Below are 13,931 nucleotides of genomic sequence, written 5' to 3'. Positions count from 1 at the left end.
ATAATGCCAGCAAGAGCAACAACTACAACATCCCCATCTTGTCGATGATCGTCATGTCAACATTGGCGTTTATACGTATATGGCAAAACTTCTCCTGTTTATCCTCCCTCATGCCTTCATAAATTATGTCCACTTTAGCTAATGCTGGCTGCTGTTTCTGATGATGCTGCTGTCTTCACATTATTGGTGTGCTTGGATTTTTGCTTGGGATAATTTCATAGTCTATTGATGTGCCATGAATCTATGATCAGTTTTTCCCTTTTCATTTGCCGAAGCATGTTTTAATCCAATTAAGAACAGATTTTAGATTTTCTATACCATCTACACTGTGTTATGGAGGGGGGATATGGAAGTTGTCTAAAGTAGATAGAAGATGCATCATTGTAGGAAAAGAAAATCATTACCATCCAGGAATCACAAAGGAGGTTATAAGGTGAAGGAAGAAGGTTTCCAAATGTTCTGTTTTTTAAAAATTTGTAACAATTTGCAACAACAAGAATATAAAATTCTTATAATTAAAGTGCGGGTAATATCTCCAACAATTGTACATAGTAAACACTTAAAACTAAGAATCTATAGCTATACAATACATCACAGATTTTGAATGAATAACTTACTAACTTAATTTATGTCAAACCGCTCTTCCCGCATTGAATACTTATTTCTGGAACTTTTATCTGATGACAAGAAAAGATTACTGCTGGGTTGCGTCTACAGACCAAATTCATCAATAGATTTTGAAGAATTAATAGAAACTATTGATATAATTTCCATCGAGTACGACAATATAATCGTAGCTGGTGATTTTAATAGCAACTTGCTTGTTGAGCGCTGTCTTGCCGACTCAATGCAAACCCTAGGGCTACTTCCTGTGAATGATTCCGCACCAACTCACTTCACAAGAAGTAACGCGAGTCTGCTAGATGTGTTCTTTGTCAGCCATTTGTCCAAAATATCTCTCTACAATCAGCTAGATGCCCCCGCATTCTCCAAGCATGATTTGCTTTTCGTCACATACCACTTCGAAATTAATCCCACTGTTTGTACATCGACATATCGCGACTTCAAAAACATTGACTGGCCACTTCTGCATCAAAGTTTAGATGAAGTACCTTGGGAAGAGATTTTCTATATGGAAGGTGTTGACGAACAAGTTTCCTTCCTAAATCATAACCTTTGCTCAATTTACGACACATGCGTTCCTGTCAAAGTCATTTATACTAACAGAAAACAACAGCCATGGTTTACTCCTGAAATCAAGCACTTGATCAGCGTTCGAAATTTGGCATATAAAAGATGGAAACGTTATAGACTGCCTACACTGTATGACACGTTTAAATCCGCTAGAAGAGATGTGCTCAAAAAGACTAACGAGTCCAAAAAGCAGTACTATAAAAGGAAATTCGAAAATGCAATTGATAGTAAGCGAAAATGGAAAGAAATAAGGAACATCGGAATTGGATCGAAATCCAATACCAACACTGATTGTCTTTCTATCTCTGACCTAGATGAGATAAATGAAAACTTTTTGAAAATAAATACTGTGGACCCTGGCACAAACACTTATTCTAATATTTCTACAGCACAGATTGAAGACACATTCTCGTTTAGATGTGTTAGTCCCGAAGAAGTCTTACAAAGTTTTGCAACCATAAAGTCTGACGCAATGGGATTTGATGGCATACATCCTAGATTTGCCAAATTGGTACTGCCGAAAATACTTCCATTTGTTACACACATTTATAACAACATTCTTACAAAGTCAACGTTCCCAACAGACTGGAAATTGGCAAAAATTATACCGATACCCAAACAGAATTCAGAGTTCCGTCCGATTGCTATCCTGCCGTTTTTCTCTAAAGCTTTGGAACGTATTATAAATACTCAAATAGATGCCTTCCTGAGTTTCAGAGGTCTTTTGAATGATAGACAATCTGGTTTTCGAACAAAAAGAAACTGCTCTACTGTATTAATTGACGTTGTGGAAGAATTGAGACAAAATATGGATAATAATATGGTATCATTTCTGGTTTTACTGGACCACAGTAAAGCCTTTGACACAGTGAACCATGATATTCTTATCTCGAAGCTTGACAGACTTTTCTTTTTCTCCAAACCGGCCTGTAAACTGATTTCATCATACATTACCGGACGCCGTCAATCCGTCAATGTCGGTGATACAACATCTGCGGCACTTGATGTACCTAGAGGTGTTCCGCAGGGCTCTATCCTTGGTCCCTTACTTTTTTCTGTATACATAAATGATCTACCTGATATTCCAATGCATTGTAATGTGCAAATGTACGCTGACGATGTTCAGCTTTTCTCCAGCGCTAAACCAAATTGCGTACAATCATGTATAAATAATATTAATTGCGATCTGAATGAAATCCAGAACTGGGCGAGTAAAAATAGTCTCTGTCTAAATCCGTCAAAAACTAAACTGATGAAAATTTTAAAACGATCAACCACCCAGATTCCTCCTGTAAGAGCTACTTTGAACAACTCGGTAATAGAAACTGTTGATACATCCTGCAACCTTGGTGTAATATTCAATTCCAAACTGACTTGGACTAATCATATAAACAAAGCTGTTGGTAAAGTTCAAGGAATGCTGCGAAGTTTGTGGTCTGTGCGGACTTCTACACCTTTTCAAGTACGTATGCTTTTAGCGAAATCTTACCTTATACCTACTCTACTTTATGGATGTGAAATTTTCGCAAATTGTGATTCGAGAGACTTCAACAAACTAAAAGTAAGCTACAATAACATTGCTCGCTACATATTTAATAAGAAAAGGAGAGACCGAATTTCTCAATTCGCCCACAAAATATTCGACATTAGTTTCGAAAACCTCCTCAAAGCGAAATGCGTTATTTTACTGCAAAAAATAATCTATCTTAAGCAGCCAAAATATCTTTATGATCATCTCCATTTTGCTCGATCTGGCAGAGGACTAAAAATCATTCTACCACGCTTCCGAACCTCAAACTCTGAAAAACAATTTTTAATCAACAGTATTCGTCTTTGGAACAATTTGCCATCCAACATCCAAACCATAAGTAATGCTACTCTTTTCAAGAAAACAATTTTCAAACACTATATTTAAAGTATAATTCCTAAAAAATTCTCTTATGATAAATTTTATAATATAATTACTTTTTTATTTATATTTTTCTTAACACATATTCGATGTAATCCATTCCTTAAACCGGCATCGTCACTTATAAGATTTTTATCTTGTGATGTCTGGTATCAATAAACAAACAAACAAACAAACAAACATCCAAAATCTAACATTAGTGGCTTTGTAGATTTGAATTTAAAAGAAAAAAAAAAACAAAAGTGAATTTATCAATTAAAGAGGAATAAATAGACTTAGTTGATCCGAAAAAAAAAAAGAAATTAAGGTTAGTATAAAAGAATAAAAATAAATATATAAATGAGTCTGAACATTCATCAACTTAATGCAGTAAAATGTTTCCAAAGTCTGGTTTTAAATGTTGCCGAGTTACTGAGTAATTGCCGATAGTTAGGAAGTGAATTCCAGAGACGTACAGCGAATATGAACATATGCCATTCAGAAACAAGCCTCCGATACATTTTTGAAATGATTTTTTTTCCTCTAGTAGATCTGGCGAAATCAATAAATCCATACAGATATTGTGGTGCCTGCGTGTAGATCAGTTTATGCAGGAAAGTAAGCGATCTTAGGAACACCAAGTGCTGTAAGGAGACGCCATACAGAGACAAAGAGTATTCAGAGATGGAATCGCGCCGTCTCAAGCCAAATACATAACGAGTAACGCTATTAAAAAAGGTGTTTAGCTTACATCTACTTACCGAGTCGCCATTAGCAAACAACTCACAGCGTTAGAGAATGCCAGGAACAAGACAAGTTTTTGCCAAGAGAGACCTAACCCGCTGCGGAGTAACCGACTGAGTGGCCCAGAGAGCACGCAATTTTGAATATCCCTGACCAACGACAGAGTCGATATGATTACTCCAAGTCAGAGTGCTGTTAATAACAACGCCCAAGTTCTTTGCATAAGGAACGATTTCCAATCTAGAGTCTTTAATGAATATACCGACATCACATGAAAAACGAGACAGCCTGTTTCTGATAACCACACACTTGGACTTTACAGGGTTACACGTGCTGACTCTTGACAGATCATGACAGACATATGTTTTCAGCAATATCATCCCTCGGACTGCCCATATACATATCTGTACATCGTCAGCGTACATATGTACCTCACAATAAGACAATTGACCCGCCAAGTCGTTACTGTACATGAAAAGAGAAGAGGACCCAGAATTGATCCCTGAGGAACACCTTTTAAAACAAGCAGAGGTGCCAATACAGAAGACTTATAACTGACGGACTGAGTGCGGTGTGACAGGTACGACAAAATAAGACGAACGGACGTAGAAGAAAAATTGTAAAGATGTCTCATCTTATCACATTACAAGGAATGATCCACAGTGTCAAATGCCTTAGAATGGTCAAGAAGAACAAGGAAATTTATCTTGTCATTCTCCAAATTGACCCTGATCTCTCTCTCTCAGTGACCTCTGCCAAGGTAGTTACGCAGCTGTGGTTAGGTCGAAACCCGGACTGTCTCACATATAACAAAGAGTTCTCGTTGACAAAAGACGACATTTGCAAATACAACAATTTCTCAAAGACCTTTGACAAGTAACAAAGAATCGCAATTGGTCTATATTCCTTGGAATTTTTAGGCAGTGGGATGACTTTGGCATGTTTCCACGCTAATGGAAAGTAACTCGTGGTCAAAATCCTATTGAAAACATAGGTTACATGAGGAATAATAAGGGGGAGCAAGAGTCTTACAAATCTAGGATCAATGCCATCAGATCCGACAGCGTTAGACTTTACAGTCGCGACGCACTCAAGGACATCGGTGGGACCAATACAGCTGAAGCCAAAACCAGAGTCGTCATCGTGGGAGGGGGAGATATTGAAGCCATAGAAATTGGGATCAACTGGGATCTGTGGGACATTAACAACGGCATCGTTAAGCCCATTGATGTCCAAGTTTGTTGAATATCTATTAGTATCTTTCCCAATTCCTATGTCTCGAATAACCTTCCACGTTCACTTGGAGCCTATTGCAGAAGTAAAGCGTCTGTAATAGTAGTCTTTCTTCGCTATCTTAATCAACTTATTGACATGGTCTCTTGCTGAGCGAAAGCCATCATGTAACTCAGGCGTCCTGAAACGTCTCCACCTGCGATGCGACATATTCCTCACGTGAAGATAAATTAATTTTGATGAATGATAAGTTACTAAAGGGTGATTTTTTTGAGGTTAGGATTTTCACGCATTAGTATTTGACAGATCACGTGGGATTTCAGACATGGTGTCAAAGAGAAAGATGCTCAGTATGCTTTGACATTTCATCATGAATAGACTTACTAACGAGCAACGCTTGCAAATCATTGAATTTTATTACCAAAATCAGTGTTCGGTTCGAAATGTGTTCATTCACCGTAACGTTGCGTCCAACAGCATCTTTGAAAAAATACGGTCCAATGATTCCACCAGCGTACAAACCACACCAAACAGTGCATTTTTCGGGATGCATGGGTAGTTCTTGAACGGCTTCTGGTTGCTCTTCACTCCAAATGCGGCAATTTTGCTTATTTACGTAGCCATTCAACCAGAAATGAGCCTCATCGCTGAACAAAATTTGTCAAAATTTGAACACATTTCGAACCGAACATTGATTTTGGTAATAAAATTCAATGATTTGCAAGCGTTGCTCGTTAGTAAGTCTATTCATGATGAAATGTCAAAGCATACTGAGCATCTTTCTCTTTGACACCATGTCTGAAATCCCACGTGATCTGTCAAAGACTAATGCATGAAAATCCTAACCTCAAAAAAATCACCCTTTATAATAAAAATGTAAGAAATGCATGGCAAAAGAACTAAATATAGGATAACATAAATGACATGAGATGAGTTGTGGTTTATGAGATGATGTTAGTAGTAGGATTTTGTGTGTGTTTAGTATGACGAAACCGATTTAAAGCATCAGAATTTTCAATGCATACCGGAACGTCGCTGGGATCACGCTTCACATACACTAGTCCTTTGAAAGTGTAAGCTGAGTGTAAAAGTTTCTTTCTTTTTAGGGAGAGGGCATCTTGTAAGATTCTATAGTTTGAATTCGAAATGTTTTCATTTATATAGAACTGACAAGTTGAGTCAAATCCAATCAGTTCATGAGAGGACAAGATTCATGATTATGTGAAAAGTGAGTGAATAATAGTTGTGCCCGTTGAATTTTGTCAAATAATTAAAAATTAAAGAATTATAAAAACTAATTAAAATATATAAAAAAACCAAAAAATAAAATATTTAAATTAAAATAAAATAAAAAATAATAAAATAAAATTAAGTAATCTTCTATATAAAATTCAATTTGTGTTTGGTTGTTTGATTGATCCGCATAGACTCAAAAACGGCTGAACCGATTACCTTGAAATTTTAAATTTCAAATTTTGGGAAGCGGGTCACAGAATCTTCCCCTTATGACAAAAACACCACCCAAAATCAAAAGTAGACCGATCGAGACAATATGGGTATCAAGTGAAAAGTATTGGAGAGTAGAATACGAAAATAGAATACAATTTGAGGTCTAAGTACCCATCAGGCCTCCCCAATCTCAAAACCCCCCCCCCAACAATAATATTGGAAGTGCATGTCAATATAGGGCTGAAATGGAAGGTATTTGGGAGTAGATTACAAATCTGGCATACAAAATCAGATCGAAGTATAGGGGGTCACCCCATCCCCCAAAAGCGACCCTAATGAGCATATGACCCATCATGACTATATGGGACAAGGTTTGTTTGTAGGTTACGTAGAATCAAAAACGGCTGAACCGATAACCTTGAAATTTTCACAGATTGTGGCAGGAAACATATATATATATTAAATTTTTTTAAATCGGGAGGGGGGCGGACCCTCCCCCTTACCCCAAAGTACTAACCAAAAATAAAATTGGACCGATCGAAACAATATGGGATTAAAATGAAAGGTATTGATGAGTAGAGTACGAATTTCATAATAAAAGTTGGGTCGAAGTACCTGGGGGGCCGCCCCAGCCCGAAAACCCCTTAAAATAGGTTTGTTTAATGATCATGACAATATGGGACTCAAATGAGAGGTATTCGGGAGCAGGGTACGAATATGATTAGGAAGTAGGAATAAGCTTTATAATTTATTGATAACGGAAGGGGGCGAGCCCTCCACCGTTACCCCAAAAACACCACCCAAAATCATAAGTGGACCGATAAGGACAATATGGGTATCAAATGAAAAGTATGCGGGAGTAGATAACGAATCTGGCATACAAATTCATGTCAAAGTATAGGGGATCACCCCACCCCCACAAAAACGACCAAAATGGGCACATTAGCCAATCACGGATATACGGGAGTTGGTTTGTTATTCCATTTAGACTGAAAAATGGCACAACCGACTTTCTCGAAATTTTCGCATATTGTATAGGTTGATCTGGAAGGAAACATGGGCTTTATAAATCGGTGTCGCAATATTTCGGTGTCGCAACGGGGACGAACCCTCCCCCTTATGCCAAAAACAGAACACAAAATCAAAAGTGGACAGATAGGGACAATATAGGTATCAAATGAAAGGTATTGGAGCGTAGTATGATTGCCCAAAAAGTAATTGCGGATTTTTTAAAAGAAAGTAAATACATTTTTAATAAAACTTAGAATGAACTTTAATCAAATATACTTTTTTTACACTTTTTTTCTAAAGCTAGCTAAAAGTAATAGCTGATAACTGACAGAAGAAATAATGCAATTACAGAGTCACAAGCTGTGAAAAAATTTGTCAACGCCGACTATATGAAAAATCCGCAATTACTTTTTGGGCAACCCAATATACGAATATGGTATAAAAATTTGAGCCTTAGTACCCATCGGGTCGCCCCAAATCCCAAAAACTCCCCCAATCAGACATATTGGACGTTCATTTCAATATGGGGCTCAAATGAGAGGTATTCGTAAATAGATTTCGAATCTGGCATACAAAATCAGATCAAAGTATAGGGGAGCACGCCACACTTCAAAAACCCCATTAGACCCATTATGACTGTATGATAAATGGCTGAACCGATTTTTTTAAAATTTTGGTTGTGTACGTATGTCTGAAAGGAAACATAGGCTTTATAATTTTTAGATATCGGGTGGAGGCGATGGAGGCCAAAAATGCCAACTATACCCGAAAGTGGTCCGGTGGGCGCAATAAGGGTATCAAATGATAGGTATTGGAGACCAGAAAACGAATATGGTATCAAAATTTGGGTTCAATTATCCAGCGGGCCCACCCCCCAAAACTCCTCGAAAAAGATATATTTGAAGTTCATGTCAATATGGGACTCAAACGAAAAGTATTAGGCAGTAGAATACAAATATGGCATAAAACATTAGATTCAAGTAATGGGAGGTCGACCCCCCCCCCCCCCCCCCCACCCCAATTGCCACCAAATGGTCATATTACCTGATCATTGCTATGTGCGACTCAAATGAAAGGTATTAGGGAGTAGATTACGAATATGACATTACAATTTGCGTTCAAGTCTAGCTGGCGCTTTTCCTCATCAAGATAGGGCAAATGGGTTATTTGACCCATTATGACAATATGGGACTCAAGTGAAAGATATTTCAGAGTAGAAAACGAATTTGATATCCAATTTTGAAGCCAAGTGTTTTGGGGTACGCCCTAATGCACCCCCTAAACTGAACTTCATTTCCTTTGGAAATAAAGAACAAATTTGATATCTATTTTCAGTGCAAAGTGCCGATGGCCGCCCCAGCCCCAAAACACCCTCCAAACGGTTCATATTTACAGGCCATGGAAAATGGGGCTCAAATTAAAGGGATTTAGAAGTGCAGTACGAATTTGATATCCATATTTGAGTCGAAATGTCTGAGGAGCTTTCCCTCCCTTAATGAGAACATTACTCTGAGGAAGAACATTACCACCAGGTATCGAGAAGAGCAAAATCTCCATAATAAGTGCTTTCCGATTCAAGTTTAAACTCAATGATAAGGGACGTTTTTTATAGCCGAGTCCGAACGGCATCCCGTAGTGCGACACCTCTTTGGGGAACATTTTTTAAATTACCATGCATGGCATAGTACCTCGCAAATGTTGCCAACATTAAGAGGGTATAGACACCGCTTTGTCCGATGTTCTCGCCAGGATTCGAACGCGTTCAGCGTCATAGACTACAATGGCACGAATTCGATATTTGCATTCAGGGCGAAGTGTACCCACCCTAAAATGATATTAGAGAATTCAAAAAGGCGCAGCGAAGCGGACCCGGTTCGGCTAGTATAAAATAAAATACAAAAAAAAAAAAAAAATAAAAGTGGATTGCATTTGTCGAGTTCTTTCCCGGTATATCTTTTTAGGCAAACAAAGGATTAAAGAAAAGAATTGCTATGCTAAGTGACTTGAATGTTGGAGACAACAGTAAAAGTCTATGTGTTAAATTACAGCCAAATCGAATAAAAATTTTGCCTTTTAGGGGCTTAAGAAGTAAAATAGGGAGATCGGTTTAAATGGGAGCTGTATCAGGCTAAAGACCGATACATACCATATTTGACACGAATGTTGGAGGTCATGGAAAAAGCCGTTGTACAAAATTTTCGACCAAATCGGATAATAATTACGCCCTCTTGAGGCTCAAGAAGTCAAGATCACAGATCGGTTTATATGGCAGGTAGATCAGGTTATGCACCGATTCAAACCATAATTGGCACAATTGTTGGACGTCATCACGAAATAGGTCATGCGAAATTGTATAGAAATTGCGCCTTCTAGAGGCTCAAGAAGTCAAGACCCAAGATAGGTTTATATGACAGCTATATCGAAACATGGACCGATTTGGCCCTTTTGTAATCCCCAACGATCTAGATTAATATAAAGTATCTGTGCAAAATTTCAAGGGGCTAGCTTTTCGCGTTCGACCGCTACCATGATTTCGATAGACGGACGGACATGGTCAGATCGACTCAGAATGTTGAGACGATCCTGATTATATTGGGTTGCCCAAAAAGTAAGTGCGGATTTTTAAAAAGAAAGTAAATGCATTTTTGATAATATTTAGAATGAACTTTAATCAAATATGCTTTTTTTACACTTTTTTTCCTAAGCAAGCTTATAACTGACAGAAGAAAGAATGCAATTACAGAGTCACAAGCTGTGAAAAAATTTGTCAACGCCGACTATATGAAAAATCCGCAATTACTTTTTGGGCAACCCAAAAGTAATTTGTGGCTTTGCTGTTCAATATTTCGAGGTGTTACAAACGGAATGACTGTAGACTTAGTATACCCCGATCCCATAGTGGTGGGTAAAAAAAAATTATAGAACTAATTTCTATAGAAAAAAATGTTGTCCAGAGTTTCTACAAAATTGTTGTCCTTTTTTTCTATAGATTTTAGAATTTGGACAACATTTTTTGTATGTTACGAAAATTTTTTTTGAAAATAATATTTTTTTTTGTCCCTAGAAATAAAATATTTATAATCAAAATATGTGTTGTCTACCTCCCTTTTATAAACAACTTATTTTCGGTCAACACTTTACAAACAGAACTTAGAAAAATTTCCTCACATGTCTTACATCTGCTTTTTAGGTCTGTTTATTGGCTTGCTGGCTGGCTGCTGATTGCCCTTGCTTTTGCAAACAGCATTTCTACACATGTTCCCTTAACACACTGCCAGTGTGTAGAGACTGGCTGATGGAACCGCTTCTACGTAATTTATTTGCCAACATGCTAATTACAACAGAAGCCTCGTTACCATGGAAAACAACAGCATGGGAGGATGGCCAGACGCACAGCCGGGGAAAACGCACTTGCGCACATCTTTCAACACAATGACCATCATCGTTGTCGTTGACGCTCGCCTTGCGCTGTAGTACATAATTCAAATCCAGAAGCTTTACTTGCAACAACATTATCTTGGTACGCCAGCCATGGTGTATGTGTACGTTTGACTTTGGTGTCCAACTCATCCACATCATTTCTCATCATACTTAATCATCAAAACAGGCACAGCAGCACAGGCCACACCAGTCAACCTTCAGAAGATACCACACCCGGGAATACAGGGCATCATACACATCATCGTCATCTTGGATGCGATGCAAATGCAAATGCATCGTTGCACCACAACACTAGCCACTCAACTATGTGCCAACTGCATTGTCCTAGCAAATGCAACTGCAGTACATTTGCTCATCCACATAAACCCACAGAGAGGGGCGAGACCATGCAACACTCGTTAGCTATGGCAAGTGATAGCAGTGGAAGTTATAACGATAGCAAAAATAAGACGAGATGAGATCGAGTGTTAAGAAGGTGTAGAAATGTGCCTCCAAGACCTGCAATGTGGAGAATCTCTAGCTTTCTTCTTTCAAAACTGCATGGCATTGCGTTACTGTTGCGTATCTGTGATAAATGCATCTACTGGCTGCATCTCATTTTGCAAGCCCCATTGACTCGATTCTAAAGGCATATGGGAAACTTTTTGAACTTAAATATGAGGGGAGGAAAAAATTTCAAGAAAGGTTCATTTGCAAAGTCTAATTAAAAAACAAGTAAAAAGGCGTTAAGTTCGGCCGGGCCGAACTTTGGATACCCACCACCTCGGGTATATATGTAAACCACCTTTCATCAAAATTCGATGAAAATTTCATACCTTATACTCATATACCTCATACCGATCTCTACTATATACGACACGTATGTCGAAAAGCCGAACATAAGTCGCTGTGTCAAATTTCAGTGAAATCGGATTATAAATGCGCCTTTTATGGGGCCAAGACTTTAAATCGAGATATCGGTCTACATGGCAGCTATATGCAAATCTGGACCGATTTGGGCCAAGTTGCATAAACATGTCGAAAAGCCTAACGCAAAGCACTGTACCAAATTTCGGCGAAATCGGACAATAAATGTGCCTTTTATGGGCCCTAAACCTTGAATCGAGAGATCGGTCTATATGGCAGCTATATGCAATTCTGGACCGATCTGGGCGAAATTTAAGAAGGACGTCGATGAGCCTAACCAAACTCACTGTGTCAAATCTCAGCGACATCGGACAATAAATGCGTCTTTTATGGCCCCAAAACCTAAAACTTAGATATCGGTCTATATGGCAGCTATATCCAAATCTGGACCGATCTGTGCGATATTGCAGAAGTATGTCAATGGGCTTAACTTAACTCACTGTTCCAAATTTCGGCGACATCGGACAATAAATGAGCATTTTATGGGCCCAAAACCATAAATCAAGAAATCGGTCTATATGGCAGCTATATCTAAATCTGAACCGATCTGGACCAAATTGAAGAAATATGTCAAAGGACCTAACACAACTCACTGTACCAAATTTCAGTAAAATCGGATAATGAATGTGGCTTTTATGGGCCTTACACCATAAATCGGAGGATCGATCTATATCCAAATCTGGACCGATCTGAGCCAAATTAACGAAGGATGTCGATGGGCCTTACACAATTCACTGTCCCAAATTTCATCAAAATCGGATAATAAATGTGGCTTTTGTGGGCCTAAGACCCTTAACCGGAGGAACGGTCTATATGGCAGCTATAACCAAATCTGAACCGATCTGGGCCAATTTAACGAAGGAAGTCGAAGGGCCTAAGACAACTCACTGTCCCGCATTTCATCAAAATCGGATAATAAATGTGGCTTTTATGGGCCTGAGACCCTAAATCGGAGGATCGGTCTATATGGCAGCTATATCCAAATCTGGACCGATCTGAGCCAAATTGACGAAAGATGTCGAAGGGCCTAACACAATTCCCTGTCCCGCATTTCATCAAAATCGGATAATAAATTTGGCTTTTATGGGCCTGAGACCCTTAATCGGCGGATCGGTCTATATGGGGGCTATATCAAGATATAGTCCGATATAGCCCATCTTCGAACTTAACCTGCTTATGGACAAAAAAAGAATCTGTGCACAATTTCAGCTCAATATCTCTATTTTTAAAGACTGTAGCGTGATTTCAACAGTCAGACGAACAGACGGACGGATCGTCGAATCGACGGATCTAGATCGTCTTAGATTTTTACGCTGATCAAGTATATATATACTTTATAGGGTCGGAAATGGATATTTCGATGTGTTGCAAACGGAATGACAAAATAAATATACCCCCATCCTTCGTTGGTGGGTATAAAAAAATCCAAATGGTATAGCTGTAAAATATTTTGTGAAAATTGGTAAAAAAGACTTTGTTGGAGCCCGTTATTCTCAAATGGATTTTGGTAGTGGAAAGTGCCCCATGGTAGCGGATGGTGGGTTGGGTCCCGTAAGTGGGTATGAATTTCGTACCCTGCTGCCAAATACCTTTCATTTGAGCCCCAAATTGCGAAGATCGGTAGATATGTATGTCCAATTTAGGGATGTTTTGTGGGGAGAGGTGGTCCCCCAGATACTTAGCCCTGCAAAAATATAAGCATCGTGCTAAATTTTGCGGTAAATTTTTACTATTTGGTGGGTGTGTTGGGGAAAGAATATCAGATTCGTATTATTGGGTTGCCCAAAAAGTAATTGCGGATTTTTCATATAGTCGGCGTTGTCAAATTTTTCCACAGCTTGTGACTCTGCATTCTTCTTCTGTCAGTTATCAGCTGTTACTTTTAGCTTGCTTTAGAAAAAAAGTGTAAAAAAGTATATTTGATTAAAGTTCATTCTAAGTTTTATTAAAAATGCATTTACTTTCTTTTAAAAAAATTTTTGGGCAACCCAATATATTCCCAAATACCTTTATTTGAGCCCCATATTGCGTCGGTCAGTAAATAATTGCTGTTTGTGGGTTGTTT

General features: G+C 38.3%; 1 protein-coding gene across 1 annotated transcript; it reads left to right on the top strand.

The window, feature by feature from the left end:
* The first annotated feature begins 628 nt into the window (after nucleotides 1-628).
* Nucleotides 629-11,418, top strand: LOC131994675 (uncharacterized). Its single transcript, XM_059361474.1, has 4 exons — nucleotides 629-2,656; nucleotides 10,509-10,534; nucleotides 10,864-10,989; nucleotides 11,049-11,418. Exons 1-4 carry the CDS (start codon nucleotides 629-631, stop codon nucleotides 11,416-11,418), a joined length of 2,550 nt encoding a protein of 849 aa, XP_059217457.1.
* Nucleotides 11,419-13,931: the final 2,513 nt, after the last annotated feature.

Source organism: Stomoxys calcitrans, chromosome 2 (assembly GCF_963082655.1).
Source record: "Stomoxys calcitrans chromosome 2, idStoCalc2.1, whole genome shotgun sequence".
Taxonomy (NCBI): Eukaryota; Metazoa; Arthropoda; class Insecta; order Diptera; family Muscidae; genus Stomoxys; species Stomoxys calcitrans.
Note: the sequence above shows the minus strand (reverse complement) of the source record. Positions and strands in the feature narration are given on the sequence as shown.